We start from the raw sequence: 21,835 nt of genomic DNA on the forward strand, positions 1-21,835 counted from the left end.
GTGGCATTACAGCTCACAGCAACCTCCAACTCCTGGGCTCAAGCGAGTCTCCTGCCTCCGCCTCCCAAGTAGCTGGGACCACAGGTGCCCGCCACAACGCCCAGCTATTTTTTGGTTGCAGCCGTCATTGTTGTTTGGCGGGTCCGGGCTGGGGATTCGAACCCGCCACCTTAGGTGTATGTGGCTGGCGCCTTAGCCGGTTGAGCTATAGGCGCCGAGTCGTGAATAAGTTTTTTAACTTAAAAAGCCTAAGCTTGAATTGTTAATAAGTATTTTTTTTTCAAAAGATGGCCTACCCAGGCAACTTGGGCAGTCGAAACTCATTTATCACTAGGGCCACTCCCTACCCATCCCCGACAATGTATTCAAATTCAATGCCGAAAGTTACTTATTAAACACAAGAGATAGTATTCCCTGGGGAAACCATTATAAACTTTGCCGGTAGGAGGACTGATCCCTTAATGAAGTACAGAACAGCCATCTTAGCAGAGAGAAAATGGGCAATCGTCATGTAAGTATTCCTGGCCTTTGGGAATCAGGGGGGTTTTTTTGGTTAGCATGTGGAAGAATTTAAACTCTGAAATCATGACTGATACTTTTTACCTTATCGATATGATTGCCCTTTTTTATTGGTTCTAGCAACGGCATCCCATGCTCTTAAAATGGATTTGGGATGTCATATTTCCCCTATTGGCCAAAAGTCTCTTAAAAGGGGCTAAAGAGAAAGAAGTGTTTAAAATTAGGCAATAAACATGCTTCGCAGAGAGCGAATGGTTAATATATAACTGTAGATTGGATGACTAAAGCTGTTAGTTTGTAGCGAAGTTGTGTAAAACTTCATAGACAATTCAACTCATTCAGAGTTTTGTGGAAAGAAAAGGTTCATGCGGCAAGGATCAGTAAACCAAGGGGGAAACTCTCCTATAATGCCATGCAGCTTGGACTGAAAGGGGAAAATATTCCAGTATTATTTTTAAATTGCATCATAAGCATTCAGAGATTTGTAGATATTCATAAAATAGACTTAAATAATTAGTCCTTTTGACATGTTTAGGATGGTGAATGGTGTAATAGTGTGTCTATAAATTGTTATTCATTAAAAAACCAACTAAAACTTTACCAATGGGAACCAACTACACTCAAGAGAGAGGGGAGCTGAATCTTCATTTGTTTTAATATTGAAAAGTGCATATCAAAGCTATTCCAATAAGAATTTTTAAAAAGTTTTGTACTATAGCTTCCCATGACAAAAATGATATATTGCAGGTAACACCAGCAGCAAAGAAAATAAAAGTCCAGAATTTTCTGTAAACTGTTAGTTTGTCTATAAGGTTTTTCCTTTACTATATATTCAGCCTGCACTCAGATATTTACAAACCTACAACTATTTTCTGAGGTGAGTCATTACTTTGAAAATGGTCTGTAAATAGCATTTTCATGCCAGCCAAGATTATGAGCCATCCATTCCGTTTATCCTTCAGAGAAACTGAAACCTGTTTTCTAAATACATGGGAAAGATGTAGAGGACCTCTGGTATAATTGGGCCCTGCATGAGCAGCTTAGGAGGACAATTTTGTCCTTTGAAAGTCAACCCCCTGAGGCAGGTGGCCAGGGAGAGTGGGCCAGCGTTTTTACGTATTTCTGTTTTGAATTCTCAGAGCCAGTCTTACTCCCTCTCAGAAGGCAGTCAGCAGTTGCCCAAAAGGGACACCCCACCCTCAGCAGTCCTGCAGCCTCTCAGCCACCCGTCAGGGAACGGAGAGCCAGAGGTCTCACAGCCAGTAAGCACTTTATTTTTCCTCCAAATCATAGGTATGACCCTGCTCTCTCAAGGGTCCAGTGTTAGTCACCAATGACCCATCGTGTTGGACCCACCACCAGCCACCAATCTGGAATTTTTATCATCGAGGCATGACTTCCAAGCAGGGAAATTTTTCCCTGGAAAATCTGTGTCACAATGTTTGCAGCTAATGTACAAATGTCATCTTGTAAGGGCTCAGTGTATGTTCTCAGCAGTGTCTCATTAATACCCATCCCCCCAGAATCAAGTGCATGAGGCTACTCTCTAACCCCTAGGACATTTCAGAAAATAGGAAGGGAATTTAACAAGGGCACAAGGAATGAACACCTGCTTAGAATGTAGATGAGAAACCTTTTTAAAGGACAAAAAATGATCCCAATAATGCTTAAATTATTTGCTTTAGAAAGTTATTTGAATATGTGCGAACTTAAAAGTAGAATGCTGGTGGTTTTGAAACAACTATACAACCAAAACAAACTTGCAAACTAAATACTAAGAGAAGTCAATGATATTTAAGTGTATGTTGTCAATTTAGTGTAACAGACAATGTTATTTTATTGAGATTAAGCATTGAGATTAATATTGATATGAAATGGTCCTGCTTGCTCTAATGCTGAGGGTTTTGTTTCATTTTGTGTTGATTTGATTTGACTTTTTGAATCTTAGCAAGTCTAAAATTTGACGTGGTGGGTGACTTATTAGTTCTTCTGTCATATTTCTCCATTTGACCTACTGAGAAACTTTTGTTTGTAAGACTCTTTGTAATGCCATTGGACCCCTTCTTGGCTCAAACATGTGATTTTCTATCAAGCCTCCTCTGGTCTCTATTCTTTTATCATTAGCCTGCAACAATTAAAGTCTAGCTACTTGGCATAGAAACCGTCATAAATAAAAACACAGATGCTGGTATTGAAATCATATGCCAGCACTTGCTCATTCTACTCATTTGTATGCTTTATATATTTCTTTTATTTGGGGTGAATGTGAGGGCACATTAATATACTCAGGCTGCATAAATTGCTTTTGTAAGGTTAAAGTCCATGTTGCGATATATTAATTTTTGTGATTATCAACATTAAATACAGTACTTTAAAAGTCTCCTAGAAAAGTTTTGATTCCCCAAGAATATGTCCACAGACCAGGGTCTGTAGATAACTGACAGATAATGCTAAAAAGCCATTAGAATACTGGCCAGGAAATTACATTTTCTAAAGTATACTGATGTGGAATCATAGCCAAGCCCTGAAACTGAAAATTACTTTTCCTCTGTGCTTTCCCTAATTTTCCACCACCATCATTAATGATTTCTTTAACTGAAGATCTATTGTTTGTGACTAATCTATTTGGAGCAGCAATAATGAAGAAAGTGGGTTACTATCCTCTGCTAATTCACACAGTGTTCCAAGAATTTGCTTAGCCTGGCTTTGGGCTCAGGGAGCTTAGTAGATAGTGGGTATAAACAGAAAAATAAGAACCACAGAGAAATCCACTTAGGTTTAGCCAGCTGACTCTTCTATCCTATTTTGTGGGTTGTTTTTGAGGGAATCATCATCAGAGAGGCAAAGGGGAATTGAGATCAGTATTGAGATCACTGCTCTGTAGGCCTGTGGCTGTAGGATTACAGGCAGAGCAACAGGAAGGGAGCAAGACGGACGGGGGCCATTGATAAATGTGGAATCGTCACAAACCCAAAAGAACTAAGGATTTCTGGGAAGTCATTTTCAAGGCTAATGAACAGGCTCTAGATGGAACTATTCTCAATACAGCCTTGCTACTCAAAGTGCAGTCCTTGGACTAGTAGCGGCCTCCACATTGCCTGGCACTTGTTAGAAATGCAGAATCCGAGGGAAAGGGGAAAGGAGAGGATGGAGGGAGGTGTGTGAACTCTCACCTGGTGGACACATTGTGAGGGTGCACTATACACTCCCGGATGAAGGGCTCACCTGCCTCAACTACAACTTGACCTTAGAAACACACAAAAATGCAACCTAATCATTGGTGTCCTGACATTAATCCTAATTAAAACAAAAGATTTAAATACTGAACTCAGAATGTAGTTGGCTGAAAGAAAAGAAATGCAGGATCTGGGGTCCTCCCAGACCTATGGAATCATGATCTGCATTTTCACAAAATCCTCAATCCTGTTGCACATTAAAACCTGAAAAGCCCTGAGCAAGGGAACAAGTTCTCTAACTTGCCTACACGTTGAAGTGACTGGAAGAGTTCTCAAAGCCACCGGCCCCTGGGTCCCTCGCCAGTCTGAATTATTCATAGTTGGTCTGGTGGCTGTCCGGGCATCAGGAGTTATAAATGCTCCCAGGTGGCTCTAATGTGCAACCGAGTCTGAGAAACACTGAGTTAGAGCACATAACCAACCCTGCGAGAAGAGCTCCGCGCACTGCTGATGAAAGCAGGTGTCACTGCACATGCCCCAAAGTAAAAACCCATGTGTAAATGTTGGAACATCTGTTCAGCAGCCTGCCACGGCATCTGTGAATATGCCAAGCTTATCAAGTGTTTTTGCCAATATTTAGCCAACATAAATATTGTCTCAAATGGAGACTAGTTGGGGATTTATGGCAGGTGGACACCGGGAGAGCTCAGATGAAGGTGGACCAAGGATTCCTGGGACGGGTATGACAGGTGGGAAATAGGTTCAGATTCCTGAAAAAAGAAGGGAGGCTCTGAACGCAGGTTGGAATGTGGCTGGGAATTTGGAATCAGAGTAACATAATGTTGGCGCAGTGGCCATAGCATAGTGGTTACGGCGCCAGCCAAATGCTCCAAGACTGGCGGGTTCAAGCCCACCCTATGCCAGCTAAACACTAGTGACAACTGCAACAAGAAAATAGCCAGGCATTGTGGTGGGCACCTGTAGTCCCAGCTAGTCAGGAGGCTGAGGCAAGAGAATCACTTAAGCCCAAGAGCTGGAGGTTGCTATGAGCTGTAACACCAAAGCACTCTACGGAGGGCAACATAGTGAGACTGTCTCAAAAAAAAAAAAAAAAAGTAAACATACTCTTAACCCAGAGTGTGCATTTAACTGTGATCTCAAACCCAACATAAGCCACCGAGAACAGGAACCAGCATAGACCACACAATTATTCCTCCGTAATCAGTAAATCTTTCCTCCTGGAGAGCTAGTCAGTCAGGACACCTCCATGAGTATAGGAGGAAACAAAAAGGGCCTCTGATGTCCAAACAGGACATGCGGCAAAAGTGCACCTTCTTCTGCTAAAGACAAGTCTCTCACTAAAGTCTAGCTAACGTTTTAGACACAATTAGATGATCTTGCCTTTTGAATTTCCTGTCTATGGTAGATAAATAGAAGCCATTTTAAAGAAGGGATAAGAAGTCTGCCAGGACAGACTCTGGCAGAAGGGAGAACCTGCAAACTCAACACCTACGCAAGAATCCTAAAGTCGTTGGTGCCTGGGGCCACTTAGCATCGTGATGAATCCCGGGCACACAGAGGCACAGGCCTGAGTCTCTGGGCACAGCAACAGGAACCAAAACTAAAACTCCCAGGGATGACGGCTTAACTGGGGCTTTCAATGAAACCTTCTGGAATGCCTATGATAAAAACTGACATTTTGCAAGTGTTTAGTAGACTTTGAGATGTTTTGAGGACATAATCCACGGTCCTGGAGGATTAAGTTCTACACCCACTAAGCACTTCTCATACATTTCATCATTTAGTCCTCACAACAACCCCAAGAGACAGTTACTATTATTATTGTTATTCTGCTTTTAAATATGGGGAAAGTGGTGCTAGGAGAAGCACCCAAGTACCAAAGTACCTTGGGTACTTTGCCCAAGGTTGGACATCTACTAAGAGGTAAAGCATGGTATTTGGACACAAATTTTTAACTCTATGCTTTGGGTTCAATAAAACTTTCTATTATGCCAAATAGAAGCTAAGCTTTTGCAGTTGTAAGGCTATTGAACCAGATCATCACCTTACCATTTCCTCTTTACCCTCTTCCCTGACCCTCCCTTTCTCCTCCCCTAATCCATCTAAACTGGATTAGATGCTTTTCCTGAGGGCTTCCACTGTGCTCTGTGTAGACTCTATTCCTCCGCTCCCACGTGGTTTTAGAACCATCTGTTTTTATACCTGCTGTACATTGGACGGATGGTGTCCTGAGAGTAGGACTGAGTCTTGTCTTTATACCCCCATCACCAATACATACTTGCTGCACAGCAAATGCTTAGTAAAAGTTGGATGAATTCCTCAATTCATTACATTTTCTAAATAAGCCTTAACCAATCAGTGTTTTGTTCGGCTACAGTTCAAATCCCTACAAGCAATCGCACTCCTACAGCAATTCATGGGAGTGGCCCTGGCCTTGGTATTTGGAAAACTCCCCACGTGATTCTAAGGTATCCAAAGTTGAGAGCCGGGTGTTCTTTTAGTGCAGTGGTTTCCAAATGTGCTCTCCAGAATAGCATCATTGGTATAACCTAGGATCTTGTTAGGAGTGCAAATTCTGAGGCCTTACCCCAGATCTATTGAATCAGACACTCTGAGGATGGGGTCCAGCCACCTGCATCTGAACAAGCCCTCTGATATACAAATTTGAGAACCACAGCTGAAGCATAAGCTTCTCACAGGCCCACACTAGAGCTATGCACCAGCTTTGATGATGGACCACTCCCACCACTCAACCTGCAGGGATGCCCAGATAATGGCATCGGAAGCCCACTTCTCTCTGCACCTTCCTCTCACCCTGAATGCAACCCAGGGAACTGCCCCAGTCTGCTCCCTCTCTGCCCACCGTGGCTGCCCTCTTTCCCATCTCTCATCCTAGGGCTGTGCCGGAGAAGGCAGCTGAGAAAAGTCTTTCTCATAGAACAGAGGAAGGACACCAGTTTCCATTCTTGCCATCCACTTTCCAATTCCAGTTCAGGTCAACAAATTCTTTTAGAGAATCCACCACCAGCCAGGTGCTGCTTGAGACTCTGCAGATTAAAGAGGAATAAGACAAAAGACCACAGTCCAGGCCCTCCAAATAGCTCATGGTCCCGAGAGGGAGGGAAACACAGAGGTAATGATAATGACATGTGATGGACACTAATAGAAATGTGGCCATCATAACACAGTGCAGAAGCTGGACAATAGACAGACCGATTCTGCCCCTGAATCGGTAGAAACAGATCCTGAAGTGAGAAGGGTGTCCTTCACAGAGCAGGAACAGGTGCAAAGAGAGCAGAGAAGCAGTCTGTTCACAGAGCTGTGAGCTGAGTGCTGTGCTATGGGCAGCTTTAGCCTGACAAGCACTCAGGACATTGTGCAGCAATTCCCTATGGAGCTGCCATCCCCTCCCCGTAGGCTGCAGGCGTCTGTAGGGCAGACACTGCGTCTTAGACATTGCTGCCTACCTTGCACTTGACACATAACAGGCACTTCAGAAATATTTTTGGTAGAGATACTGATGAACTCTCCACTCAACAGGAGCTGACGTAGGGGACAGGTGCTCACGGGTGAGACCCACGGCCCATGTGTGCAGTGCACGTGTATTGACTTCCTAGGGCTGCCGTGCAAAACACCACTAACTGAGTAGCTTAAAGCAACAGAAATGTATTCTCTCAGGTTCTGAAGTCTAAGAGTTAGAAATCAACTGTCAGCAGGGCCGCGCGCTCTCTAGAGGCTCCAGGGAGGAGCCTTTCTTGCTTCTTCCAGCTTCTGGCGGCTCCTCAGCTTGTGGCCACACAACCCCAGCCTCTGCCTCAGTCTTCACATGGCCCTTCTCCTCTGCAGGGGTCTCTAGGTTCTCTCTTTCCTTATAAGGGGACCAGTCATTGGATTTAGGAACCACTCTAAATCTAGGATGATGTAATTCTGAGATCCATAACTAATTACCTCTGCAAAACACCATTTCCAAAAACTGCACATGAATGGGGGAGGGGGCGCATACTATTTAACCCACGACACCAGGAAAATTGGGTTTTACTACCTTAGGCTTTTGGTGGTTTTAAACTTTCGCACATCAGATCATCTTCAAGGGTCTATTTAAACAAACAGCTGCGACCTTCTCCTGGGTCGACTCAGGAGACACTGCAAGGAGCAGTCTGAGAATGTTCATTCCTCACAAATCCCCTGGTGACCGTGCTGCTGCTGGTCCAGGGACCACCCTTTGAGAACCATTCCCTTAGGTGTAGGGAAGCCCCAACTAATCTCAGACAAAGCAGTGATATCAGGGCTGGAAAGAAACGTAACCAGAGGCAAGTTACGCCCTGGGGAGGCAGTGGCCCTGGAGAGAAAGGAAGACCCTCCTGTCCCTATCCCCTAAGTAAAATAGTTACAATGGAATTGGGAGAAGAGGACAGATTGGAGGGTCAAATCAACACAACTTGCTGCTGACTTATTGGATGTGGGAGGAGAGGGGGGAGGAAGAGTACAGAGACTCCCGGGTGTCTGAGGTGTCCCTGGGTGGGGGGAGGTGCGTCCCAGGGTGGTGAGGCAAAGTGAGAGATTAAGTTAATTCGGTTTGGGGGTCTGCTGAGTTTAAGACATCTGTGTACACCTGGGTGTAACGCCTAGTAGGTACCTGGATCTGAAAGGCAAGGAAGAGTTTGGGCTTGAGGTAATTGAGGGAATACAAATTCACAATTGTTTTTGTTTGTTTTTGAACAAGTGATGGTGTGTTTCATTTCGAGTAGCACAGCATAGGACTCACAGCTGCTTAAATAACAAAGACATTTAATCATCAACCCCAGCAGGAATTCTGAAAGGAGATGGTTTCTGTGTTGGTTCAGCTGTTCAGTACCATAGTGAAGAGCCCAAGCGATTTCTTCCTTTCCATCCTGTCCTGGCAATGTCTCCTCTCGTGACTGTCCCATAATGGTCATGTGTTCACGTTGATCTCATACCATAAAGCCTCAATCAAGAAGGAAGGGGAAAGAGAAAGAGTGCCCATCTCCTCGTGTACCACTCCCCTATCTGTGAGGAACAGATTACTGAAAAGCTCCAAGCAGAGCACGCCTTCTATCTCACTGGTCACAAGCCCAGCCCTAGACTAGCAAAGAAAAGAAGATTCATGCCCGGCACTGAGAAAATCATCTTCTCAGCTCTCTGTGCGCTCCTTCTCTCTCTATCTCCTTTCTTTGTGTTGGCCTCATTCTTTCTTGCTAAAAACGAGCCTTTTTTTCTCAATGGTGTGGAAGCAGCAGGGGTAGGAAAGGGTGGCCACAGATGGTTCAAGCTTCACAGAGAGTTCCAAGGCCCCACATAGCTCCAGGCTGGCTTGAGTCATGTACCTATTCTGTGGACGATTACCACGCCCAGGTTGACTTTATCTACCCTTAGACATGGGACATATTGCATCACCATCACTGCTTTCTTATAAATATTATTTTTTAAATATTACTACTACTACTAAAAACACCATCAGGTAGACTAAAATAGAAAGAGAATGAAGACTTGAAGTTTAGACAGAAAGGCAGAAAAATAACTCACCTTTCCAAATAATGGGGGTTTGGATGGTTGTAGTAGGAATGAAAAAGAAGATGAAAGTGTTAAAGAGAATTTTAAAGAAAGGATTAATAGATCTGGATTCCAAGGCATACTTAAACTCTCTTACCAGGGTAAAGAATAACATTCATTGTTCAGATTGAGACAGAAATTTGCTCTAAGCAAATTTAGCCATTTCACCTTGTTTCCTTTTCAGCAAATCAGAACTTGTCCACACACTGTTGGTTATATCCTGCCACACAGCACTTGTGATGCCACGATGCCCAGCTCAGCCCCGATGTTTTCTCTTTTCTATCCCGTCTGCCCACTTATCATTGATTCTTGAGAATTCCAGAATACACTGGCCTCCTTTTATCCACACATGTAACAAATCCCAAGTTTATACTTTCCTTGAGTTGGCAAAAGACAGCCTTTGGCAATGTAAAAAGGAAATGGATAATTCTTTTCTAATGAGAAACATGCTTCATTTTTTGATAACTCCTAGAGGCATGGTTCCTTTCACAGTTGAGAAATAGCCATCATCTCTCCAAAACCACCTCATCCCCCAAGTTCACTTTCGTTGCTGCAGTACAGCAGTAATTGGATTTCTGGAAGTTTAGTACTCTGGAGAGGTTTCTAACTCCTAGAACAATCTGTGGACAACCTCAAAGCAGACAGTCATGTTCCCCAGGACACAAAATCTTGTTTCCAGATAATGAATGTTATTCTGCCTCTAGTAGAAACTCCAAGTTCTCCAATCCAACACAGCACTAAAGGGCCCCTCAGAATGAGTCAACGGAGAGATGTCACATAGCCATTTCACCCTGCTGGTGTGGGCTATGGTGCCCAGGGTGGTCATGATGCGGACAGGGAGCGGGGGAGGCAACAGGCTGCTCACTTTGAATTGATCGCAACTCAAACCCTTTTTCCTCCTAGTTGCCTCATTCTAGCATCCATCTTTCAGATCTGTCATCTGGGTTACCTTGCCCCATCCAAAAAATTTCTTTAATTAAATATATTCAAGAAAGACACCATGATCCACTTATAATCTTCCCTTTTATGTAAACAGAGCGACTTGCTCTTAGTGACTGGAGACCTTGCTTTAGTCAGTACCTGTGTGCCACTTGCCACCAGAAGCTTAGCCTTCTCAACAATAATTAGGCTGAGGGTATAGACCCTTGGCACATTAAAGCTTGGCCCTGTTGACAGCTGGACCCAGATAATTCTTTACTTGGGAGGTGGGGGGTTGTCTACTCTGCAGGATGTTCAGCAGCATCCTGGCCTCTATCAACAGACATTCCATTAGCATTCCCCTATCTGTGACAACTGACAGTGTCTCCTGAGAGACAAAATCATTCTTGGTTGATTGAAAACCACAGCTTAGATGGGAAAGCGAGACCAGGGGCAGAAGACACCCCTAATTTGTGTCTCTCTGGATCTCTGGCAATAACCGCCCTTCCTGTCCTTGGGCCCAGACACTGCCACACTGACTCCCTCTCTCATCACAGGGTTAGGTCAGCTCCTCTTAAAGACTGACCTTTGCCCTCCTATTGATGACAGCAACAGCTGAGAGACAGCAGTCTTTCTACAAACTGTTCACCTGTATGTAACTTCTGAAAGCCAGGGTAGAAACTTTCACTTTAGAAGCACTTGGTTTGAAGGCTGCTGGTCTTCTAGCCCCAGTGAGCAGTGCTTGGCAGAAAGATGCTGGCTGGAGGAATCAAGAGTTGGTTTTCTCACCTCTCCTCTGTGGGTGCAGCACCCCTAAAGGCTTCCCCATGCAGACTCCTCCTACCAGAGCTCAGCGCATGGCAGGCCAGTTACACCGCTGATCCTTCTGACTAAGGCCTGAGTACCTTCAGGAGCAGTGATGCCCACCATGTTAAGGCACTAAATGTTGGAGAGCCTTAAGTCAGTTGCCTTTGCTCCTACCCAACTCTACAATCACCTTTGATGGGTAAATATCACATCAACATGTATAATCCAGACAGCAGAGCCTAAGAAAGCTTGCCTTTCTGGAAAATAATCTTCATTAAAAGGTGCTGAAACCTCAATGTAGAAGTAATTTCAAATATAGGAGAAAGGCCATTTTTTTAATCTAAAAGGTTTCATTCATTTTCTTGAGAGCACACAGTAAATCGTGTTGAGCTTTGATCCAAATGGGCGTTTTTCTACTCTTGGCTTTGTTTGTGAAACGATACAAATATTCCCACCCATTTAGAGTGATGGCCAGACACTTAATAGTCACATACATCACTGCAAAGCTGCATCTCTGAAAGGAGATTTCAACAGCAATGAACAGCTCTATACCATTCCCAGCACCCTACCGAGGTGGGCAGAGCTCAGGATTCCTAATATACTTTCCCAGCTCTCTGATCTACCCCCACAATTAATAAACTTCAATAACAGGGTTGAAGTGCGAAGAGGATCTAAGTCAGCTTTGCTTCATGGACTGATCGGGGAGACTTCTAATGAAAATAGAACAATAACTACACAATGAAATACTAAATATTCGTACAAAAGTCAACTGTGCTTAAATGTACCCCACAAAGTATACTGGAAAAAAAATTTTTTTTATTTAGTAGCTTTACTTTTTGTGCTGACAAGCATTTAAGTGGGGTTCTATTTTTTTTAAAAAAGCAAGACTTGCTATCTAATTTATTGTCTAAGAAAACCGTGCCCAAGAAATCATCAACTTAATGACACCAATACGTCACTAATCATGCAAGATTTAAGATGCGAATGGCCCCATTATTCTGTCTCAACTTACTCATCAATCTCTACTAACATGTCTGTGGAAATGTCATCACGGTATTTCTGGCTCTAAATTCATAAAATTTCATAGTTCAATAGTTTGCATCCATACTAATTGACTTCAAACTATTAATACAAATGCATACCCAGTTAGAAGTAAAAGAACATTGCCCTGAGAGATACAGGAGTCTGGGTTTTTCCATAAGCAAGTAAGTGATGCTGGGCAGGTGACTTAACAACCAGGCCTTGGTTTCCTTATTTGTAAAATGAGAGGATTGGATATATTCCATGTGTTCTAGACTTCAGACTTAAGTACTATAGATGAGCCTTGTGATTGTTACCAAACACATGTGCCATCACTTCTAATAGTTCTATGAATTATTTTCCTTAAATCCACTCACTTTTAAAAATATAAATCAATTTATCTTAAAAGGAAATTTTATATTTGTACCATAAATGGCACATTAATATCAGTTGACATAAATGCAGGTGACTAAATGGAAGCAAAAAGAATGCATGAAGTTCTAACTATTTTGATGTTTCCAGCATATCTTGTCAACTGTTGTTTGACTAAGAAAAAGACCCATTTGCATGGAATAGACCAGGAGTTCATAAAATAAATACTTGAGGCTCTGTGGGCAACATAGCCTGTGGTACAAGTATATAACCCTGCCACCATGGCAGGAAAGCAGCCATCAACCAAACATATATGTAAATGAATGGGTTGGCTACGTTCCAATAAAACTTTATTGACAAAAACAGGTGATGGATTGGATATGGCCCATAGTCTGTAATTTACCACTCGCTGGGTTAGATACATATGAAAGACACACTATCACCAAGCAAAGACTTAATCAGAAGACCTGAGAAGGAACTTAAAAAATAATTCCTTTCCACTTGGGGGTCCAATGGGCTTTAATGCCTCCAGTGCTCCATGTTACCTTGGGAAAACCTAGGTCTAATTTGCACTCTAAGATTTTGTGATACACCCTTTCCCTTTATCTTTGGCATCTTGGATAATGTCTAGGATTTGTTACCTGTCTAAATCTATGATGCGTTTTTAAGTTACCTTCCCAATAGGGAAATTTTCTCATTTTTCTCAGACTAATCTTCTCAACCCTAGCTGTACATTAGAATTATCTGGGGAGTTATAAACATACTTATACCTGGTATATACCTATACTTCAGAGATTCTGATTTAGTAGGACCAGGCCAGGACTCAGATGTGTATATTTTAAAGCATCCCAAATGATTCTGATGAGCATCAGGGTTGAAAAGCTGCTAATCTATATCTTGGCTGCATCTTCCTCAGAATCCATTATTTCCTCCATTTGGTATTAGTTATAAGAGCCCCAAACTCTATCTACCTCAAACTATCTCACACCTGAAGTCTTGGGACTTCACTTTTATTTGTGATTTCTAATATTTCTACAGGTAAGTTCTGATTGAGCCGTCCCAGATACCTGGGTTACATTTACTGTTCAGCTTTTCAATCTTTCTGCTTCATCTTGCTAGAAGGCTTGACATCATTCTCAGTGCATTCTCTAGCTAGTTAAGTTTTCTCTTCCCTTCCTCTGTCCCCACTACTGCACTGACCCCTAACATTAACACAAACTGAAGCCAGGCCGGGATGCAAAGGGAAAGGCATTTAGTATATTCTGTAACATACAAAGGAAGAAGATTCCTCCTCCTCTCTGCCTCATGCCTGCAGAGAAGACTTACTCCATCCATTCGTCTGAAATTGCATTGATATATAAACAATTACCAAGTTCCTGTAGCGTGCCAGGCATTGTGCTATGAAAATGACATAGACCTCCCCTCCACAAAGCTTACAATCTAGGGAAAGAAACAGAAAAGTAAATAAGCATAATATATCTTTAAGGGACTCTGATAGAAGCCTCTAGACAGCAAGTATAAGTGTAACAGAGAAAGTCAGTGATGTGCTAGCAAATATCTCACAAATGGCTCTCCAGGGAAAAACAAGAATCTAATGTGTGGTGTTTGCCAATTTCCATAGTGTAAATACTTCCACCGATGGCTGATTTCAGTTACCAACAAGACCTCTCTTAACATAGAGTTGGAAAAACATGCACACGGTTGGCTCTCACAAGCTTGCCAAGTCAGCCCCAGCTAAGGTGAGCAACCACTCTGGTTTACCTGTAATTATCCAAATTTTAGCACTGAATGACTCACATCCCAGGAAAGCCCTCAGTCCTGGGCAGTTAAAAAGCTGGTCACCTTAGCTTCACATCACTGGAAGAAAATCCTCAGGTCCTCAGTTCTTCCCAAGAGGGTCAGGAATGGTTCCAGAAAAGTGAGGCTTCAGTGTGTTTTTGTAAGTAGATACCTTTCCACTGTTGCCAATGGAATCAGTAGCCACCAAGTATTTAAAACACAGTGGGTCCCTAGGTTGTCATTGGTCCTCAGAGGACTTTGGAAGTTACAGTGAAGAATATACTTGCAGTGTCACCCCCAAGTCCTCCCTTAACTCACACCCATGGGCCCCTTGGGAATAAGACACATCAGCTGTCAATTAGCATAGATTCTGTCGGACACGGAGAAGTCACATTTTGCTGATGAAAATATTTGACAATTATCAGGCAGTCACTCTAAGTATAATGAGAGTGACTTGGCCATGCCACTGGCTTCCTGCCTTTTCAAAATACTTCTGATAAAACCCAACCCTGTAGCAGCCTGTTGTCTTTATGGTCCCCCCTTGACTCTAAGGGAATGATGTTTTAGAAAATGGGGAACCGGAAGGTTGTGTGAGATGAGGAGAGGAGGAGGAAGAACCTTGACAGCCTCAGAAGGGCAGAAAGGCCTCTTCCTGTCCCTGGATCATGACAAAGAAGCCTCCCTGCCCAGCACTCTCATGTGGTTTTATTCTGAGTTTCTGCCTGGCCAGGCAAGTATTAGTCCCAGTTTACAAGCGAGAAGCAGATAACCTGGTTCCATTTGAACCAGAAGGAACATTGGGAGAATCTGAACAGTGCCTCTCCTTCACACACACTTCGCCTAAGGGGAGATGGCTGCCGATTTTGTCTTATAAACAGTGGCAACTGGACTTCATTGTTCATTTTCATTTAATTTTCTATTTTCTCATCGTCAAGAACATTTATTGATTGCACAGCTATGCAGGGGTTCTTGGCTTCCCAGGTCAGTGGTAATGGTCGTTGCTTACACCAAGGAGGATTCGGGTGTATCCGAGGCTCTCCCCTGCCTCCATTTTGCTCCCACCCCTAAAGCCAGGCCACTACCTGGATCTAATCCTGGCCCTTGTTTTTGCTTTCCTCAGCCTCCTCCTTATTTCATGCCAGCTCAAACAGCAGCTCTGTTGGCTCGGTATGCTGCGAGCCCTCTGCCCTCTGCTCCCCAGCACTTCCTGAGGGCCCTCCTGGCCCACAGCCTGAATACCAAGCAACCACTTTCAAATATTTACTGAGCAGAGTACGGCGAGGCAGAGTCTCTGAGGAGCTGCGCTGGAAATATAAAACAAGCAGGATGCCACTCCCATTGCATTTTGATAATACTTTCAGAGTTTACAAGTGACCCTTACATCCTTGTGTCACCAGCATCCCACCTCCTACGTGCCACCAACCGTGTGCTCACTGTAATCCTGCCTTGTGCTACTGCATCATGGACACGCCTGCATCTAAACCTCGCACAACCCCACGAGCAGGTGTGTCCACTTTGAAGACTAGACAACTAAGCCTCAGTGAGATGGATTAACTTGCCCAAGGGAGTATGACCAGCAAAGGGCAAAGCAGTAACTGAACGCAGTGGGTGGACTTCTACGATGCCATCAGGGATACAATTACCCAGACCCTGAAAGCATCGTGCTGTGGTCTCTGCCTGGTGCTGAGGTCTCTGCCTGGCTTGCCCTCCCCCCACTCCACCCCTCCTGTCTGTTGCACTACTTGGCTAGCTCCCATTCATCTTTCTAGAATGAGCATAAGTGTCAAGATTCTTCTTTCTTCTTTCAACTACTTGTACCCAAAGTGCTTTCTGTATCATAATACAATTGTGAGGTGCCTATTTACATGTTTATTCCTCTGGGGCCAAGGACTGTGCTTCATAGATCATGGTGTCCCCTCACCTGGTAGTGCTTAGCATGCAATAGACCTTCAAGATGCTGTTGAAGGAAAGGAAGGGAGGAAAGGAAGAAGGAAAGAGGAGGAAAAAGAGAATAAAGAGGAAGGAGGGAGAGAGGGAGGAACTATTCAGAGGAGAGTCTAATTTGCCTGAGACATATTTCCTTTTAATTAACTCACACCTGTCCCATGGGACAGTCTCTTCTTACTGTCCAGTCTTGAAGATATTCAAATAGAAAGTGGGATCATGAGGGCTGATAGGTACGGTGGTACTGAAGTCTGAGTGTCTTTATGTCTGTGTTCTGGAAAATCCTGGTTACTATATAATAGCCGGTTATGGTTGCAAACCATGCACCTCGGCAATCTACTTCACAAACTCCATCCCCAGAGTTTGCCACAGCCAACCCGAAAGAACATTTTCCTAGAATGTTCCATTTCTATAATGTAATAAGAGTTAAGATTTCCTTGAATTGGACTGGGACAGAAGGTGCCTGACCAGGAGTCTGTCTTTCCATTCTGGTCCTTCTGGCTGGGGTTATCGGAAACTGTTTATGAGAGATGACCTTCCTCGTAGGCAACCATCATGCTGAAACAGGAAGATGTCTGAGTCATTTCAAATGCCTCTGCCCAGGTGACGCAGCTTCCTGGGATCACAGCATCTCCGTTTATTTTTTATGCCTCCTCCCTCTAGAGAAATGGCTCATTCACCTCCTTGTTATCAAGGAAGGAACACAAGAGACACAGAGAATGGTATGTAGGCATACTAGAAGGAAGGAAAACCCAGATGGAAAGCCCCCAGCAGCAGGGCTGCCTCATTCATGCACCAGGCTGTGCCCTGTATGGGGCGTGATGGCAAGCACTTGAGAAGGGCTGTATCCCAAGAGATCCTCACAGCCCATGAGGTGTGAATTATCATGCTTGTCTAAGAAGAGTTAACAAGGTGTGTGGCTGGCCCATCGTGTCAGGCCACCTGGACTCCACAATCTGAATTTTAAACAACTACATGACTGCTGGCATTAAACATGTATCTAGAAATCCAGATCCAAGCAGCCGATGACAGATGAAAAATTGATCCTTAGAGAGCCATTTACAAGGTGAAAATTCCTGAAGCCGGAAAGGATTTTGATATATTCTGGAAAGTTCATTTTTGATCTGCCTTCAACAAATAATGTTTACCTTTACTGAGCCCCTGCTCCCTGCTAGGCATCACTGAATTCTTCCAAGGGCCTTACAAGGTAGGCACTATCCCCATTTACCATAAAGACACCACAGCACAGAGAGGTTCTGTAACTTGCCCAAGGTAGCAGAGCTAATAAGCAGGGGTGCTGGAATGCAAATCCAGCTATGTTCTTAAATGTGAATATTATCACTTCAGTGGACAACTATTACAAATATTAAGTTGTTTGGGGCATTGTGAGTTATACAGAGGGTACCAAAAGTATGCGCATTTGAAGTGATGTTATCTTTGTGTTTCTTTTAGAAGTTGAACTGGAGTTACCATTACTGGTCACATGTATCTAGACATGCTACACACATCCATTTTCCCCTGCAATCCATACACTTTGGGGGAATGATTTATTTTACTTCCAACAAGATCGCTTAAGATGTATATACATTTTTTTGACAGAATCAAAATACGCAGAATTAAAAGCCTCTGTATTACATATAATACATATATACACACATAGTATCTTCGTATATATTTGTATCTTTCAAACTTGTTAAATTTAAACAAAAATTGAAATCTGCATAAATGTCACTTTACAAAATTTTATATTTATAAATACTACTATAAGATAAAAACCAAGAGAGGGCCCAAAGTGGCAGGGGAAGGGCAAACATTTGTGGAGCTCCCCATATAACCGGCACCTAGAAAATTATTTCCTGTAAGCCTCCAACCTGGCAAGGTAGGGACTGTCTCCACTGCACAGATGATGAAAGGGTAGCTTAGAGGTTAATGGCCCAAGTTCCTATGGCTGCTAAGGGACACAACCACATTTAAACCACGATTCCTGTGGGCTCCAAGCCTAGCCGTCTGAATCATTTTTATTGACATTTAACATCTTGTGCCGTCTTTACCTGTTTCTTGAGTGCAAGTGCTGATAAAAAATGAATCAAAAGAACACAAAATAAGCGATGTTTTAGAGAAAGTGGAAAGCCGTGTTTTCCCCTGGAGCCTGTGGAGCGCATCTGACCCCATCCTGGGGCCCCGTGGGCCCATCCTGTACCTGACTCACATACCCACTTTGTGTGGCAGGTCTGCTCAGAGGCCTCAGGTTTCAAAAACCCAGTCTTTTGATTGGCAAGCAGGCCTGAGGCCCTGAGGTCAGCTGCCTTTCCCGCTAACAATGAACAATGGATGTGCAATGTCGGTTCTGTGCACACTCTGGGGAAAGTCAAGTGCCAAACAGACTGTTTTATCTTGCTCTTTTCTTAAAAATTCCGTCGCCTGATTCCTCCACTCGACATCAGATATCCTGCTGTTACAAGGAAGGAGACTGGATTCTCTTCTCAAGCAGAGTAGGAAGTTTAACCCACATGGCTAACCAGGGGTCCTACAAGGGGCCAGGGGCTGTGACTTCCCCCCGCCCTGATGATGGCTGTGCCTCTGACGTAGACCCTGGTCACATATTATTTGTTCAGCAAAAAAGACAAAAAATAAGCCCCCTTGTCATCTCCATTCCTAACACATTTTAACGCTCCCCCACTGCACCCCAGAGACCAGAGTTCTTTTGGATCAAATGACAGTGGTTTATTAATTTTTACTTTTTGTTCCTGGATAAGCAAACTGGACATGTTCAGAGGATTCTTTTGTCCCATCCCTCAGCTCCTGTAACTCTATGATATTTGTATCATGAAATGACCTCATTAAAACAGGAAGGGGATGAGGGGCTGGAATGTCATTTTATATCTGCCAGAGTCAGAAAGTCCTGGGTCTAGCTCTGACACCCACTCAGACATTGCCTGGCCATCCCTTGGCAAGTCTCCACATGGCCTCTGCAATCCCTGGAAGCTTCTTAGGAAAAGGTGCCTCTTGGCAGGAAGGAGCCCCACCAGCACTTGGCTTGGCAAGTGCCCCCCACCTGGAGTCCACCTAGGACCCTGCCAGGGCCCTCAGGTAGGGCACAAACTGCCCAGCCACCCCCAGAACTCTGTCTCCGTTTCAATGTGACCATTGTGAAGTGGGACAGACAAGAAACGTCCCCACCAGATTCTCTGCACGGATGAGGCTAAAATGCCATGCAGAACGGCTTGTGAATTAGCCTGTTAGGTGGTTTCTGCCACCTGGGTTCCATTCTACCTCATTCCCAAGCCCTCCGTAATACTTCCAATGAAAAGCAAAGATGCCATTTACTCTTCTAAGATTGCTACACCCACAGAACAATCTTCTTCAGAATTTGATCAAAAAGTAGATGGGGCCCAGCGCGTAATGAGTGGCACGGATGAGTGGGTCACGCCCGTCATCCTAGCACTCTGGGAAGCCCAGGCAGGTGGATAGCTTGAGCTCATGAGTTCAAGACCAGCTTGAGCAAAAGCAAGACCCTGACTCTACTAAAATAGCAAAACAAAGGCAAGAGGATCACTTTAGCCCAAGAGTTGGAGGGTGCTATGAGCTATGATGCCACAGCACTTTATCCAGGGCAACAAGCTTGAGACTCTGTCTCAAAAAAATAAAGCAGGTGGGCTTCACAAGTGTGCAGTGCCCTGTGTTTGCTCAAATGCTCTGACGTCACCATGTTGAAATTCTAATAGTGTTTGAACAAGGAGCCCTCCACCTTTATCTGTACTGAGTCCCACAAATGATGTCACTGGTTGCCTTTGAAAGCATGGAATACAGTTTGATGAAAGTATTTCGGATTGCATGTGAAAACCCCACACTGTACCCCAGAAGTGCATTAATGTACATAGTTACCATTCAATAAAAAAAAAAAAAGAAAAAAAAAACAAGGGAATGCTTTCTTATACCCCACAAAAGATTAGACGAGGAAATAGGGGTGTATCACCCCTCTGCTGTAACATGAAGGCCCTACTCATAGAACACAAGGCAGACAGTGCACTGGGCAGCACACGGGCTCCCTCACCTCTCTGGGCCCAGGTTCCTCATGTGCAAGGCAGACTACTAACGCCGACTCTCCCCTGTGAACAGTGAAGGTTAATTGTCTGGCCTGTGGTAGGTGTTCAACAAATGTCAGTCCCCCTCCCTGCTTGTCTCAGGAGCCAATCCCTCAAGATGGGCCATCCCCTCATCTCCCACAAGGCAGTGGTGTGCCAGGGAGTCCTGATGATCTCTCTGCTCTAGGAGTCTATGATTCTCCATTAACCAAGGCCTAGAACTCAACCCTGCTCCTGTCTATAGATACTGGGCCAGGACAGAAACACAATTCATTTATCTTAAACAATGGAGGCAACTGTGAATTAACTGGGAAGTCCAGGGATACAGGCACTGGGGTATCTGAGGATTTATACAATGTTATTATCTCTCTCTCTCTCTCTCTCTCTCGTTCCCATTACATAGTGGACAAAATCAAAATGGCCACCACCAGCCCTAGACTCACACTCTCTCAGGCTAGCAAGCCCACTAGAGAGAGATATGTATCTTTTCAATATCAACCAAGGGAAAGACTCTAAGTGACCCTGCTTAAATTTTATCCCCTCTCCTGGGCCAGTCCTTATTGGCATAATGACCATGTTGGTGACCATGGGCTGAAGCCGCATGGACTGACAGCCCAGTGAGACCACACGGGAGGGTCAAGGGGAACTCCCGCACAGGAACCAGGGCCACAAAGACACACAACATGCCCACCACGGCTGTGTGGCTGACTGTTCGCTCCCACTAGCACCCAAGGAAATGAAAGGTAGGAGAGAGGAGTTGGGCGGTGCTGGCACCCAAACCAGCCTCCACTGAAGGACGGGAAATATACAAACACCTGTCACTCAGGAGAAGCTGCAGGAGGAGAGGCAAACAGTTGAGAAAACTCAGGATATCTTCCAGGCTGCTGGCTGCAAAACTGCAATCAACCTCACCGCTTTGAGTTTTTTGTAGTGATGTATTTATTTCCATGTTTGCTTTCTGTTTATGCAAGAAATCTTGGTTTTCTATTTTGGTGTTCATCGAAAGTTCCTTTAAAAAATAACTTTAAGTATAAACAAAGCTCACTAGAAAGAAAAATAATAAGCAAATAATAATATACACATAGGGAACCGTGGAGAAGTTAGCGCATGTATTAGGCCAAGGAATGAAAAGCTCAGCACAGTACGTAATCAGGACTTTTCTCCCCAGAGAGCACTCAAAAGCCAAACACTGTGCTCATGCTGCTTCATATAGTATCTCCGACAAGCATATGCCTCCCCTTGGCAAAATTCAGGTCCCCAAACAAATCTGTAGTCAGATGCTAGAACCCTCAGCTTCTGGCCAGCAAAGCCTATTCTTTACAAAGCTATGTTCTGTGGCAGAAGGGGGAGAACCAACACTTCAGGACATGAGTACAGAGTATTATTCTTTGTTTCAAAGACAGACACACAAAGGTAGGGTTGATATGAAAATTCCTCAAAGCACAGTTAGTCAGAATGAAAAACAGAAGGTACCATTCTCCTGTGACCATCTAAGGCCAGCTGGCCCCAAGGAGTACCAGCCCCCTCTCTAAGGCGAGAGTCTCCCCAGCTGGTTTCTGAGTGTACCCACATGTAAACTGTCAGCAGGTCCCCCTGTTTGGAAGACTACTTGGTCTTCCAATG

At 44.0% G+C, this 21,835-nt stretch overlaps 1 protein-coding gene across 2 annotated transcripts in view; it reads left to right on the top strand.

The window, feature by feature from the left end:
* Positions 1–408: 408 nt before the first annotated feature.
* Positions 409–21,835, top strand: part of ANXA13 (annexin A13) — a 52,023-nt gene continuing 30,596 nt past the window's right edge. The window contains exons 1-2 of one of the 2 annotated variants that reach the window (XM_003782359.3): positions 409–511; positions 1,659–1,781. In XM_003782359.3, the coding sequence (XP_003782407.1) occupies positions 497–511; positions 1,659–1,781 (138 nt within the window). In that variant the 5' untranslated portion in view covers positions 409–496. The remainder of the gene's footprint in view (positions 512–1,658; positions 1,782–21,835) is intronic. The other variant, XM_003782360.2, reaches the window with a different exon arrangement.

This window comes from Otolemur garnettii, unplaced genomic scaffold (assembly GCF_000181295.1).
Source record: "Otolemur garnettii isolate 467f Iridium unplaced genomic scaffold, OtoGar3 scaffold00004, whole genome shotgun sequence".
Lineage (NCBI taxonomy): Eukaryota > Metazoa > Chordata > Mammalia > Primates > Galagidae > Otolemur > Otolemur garnettii.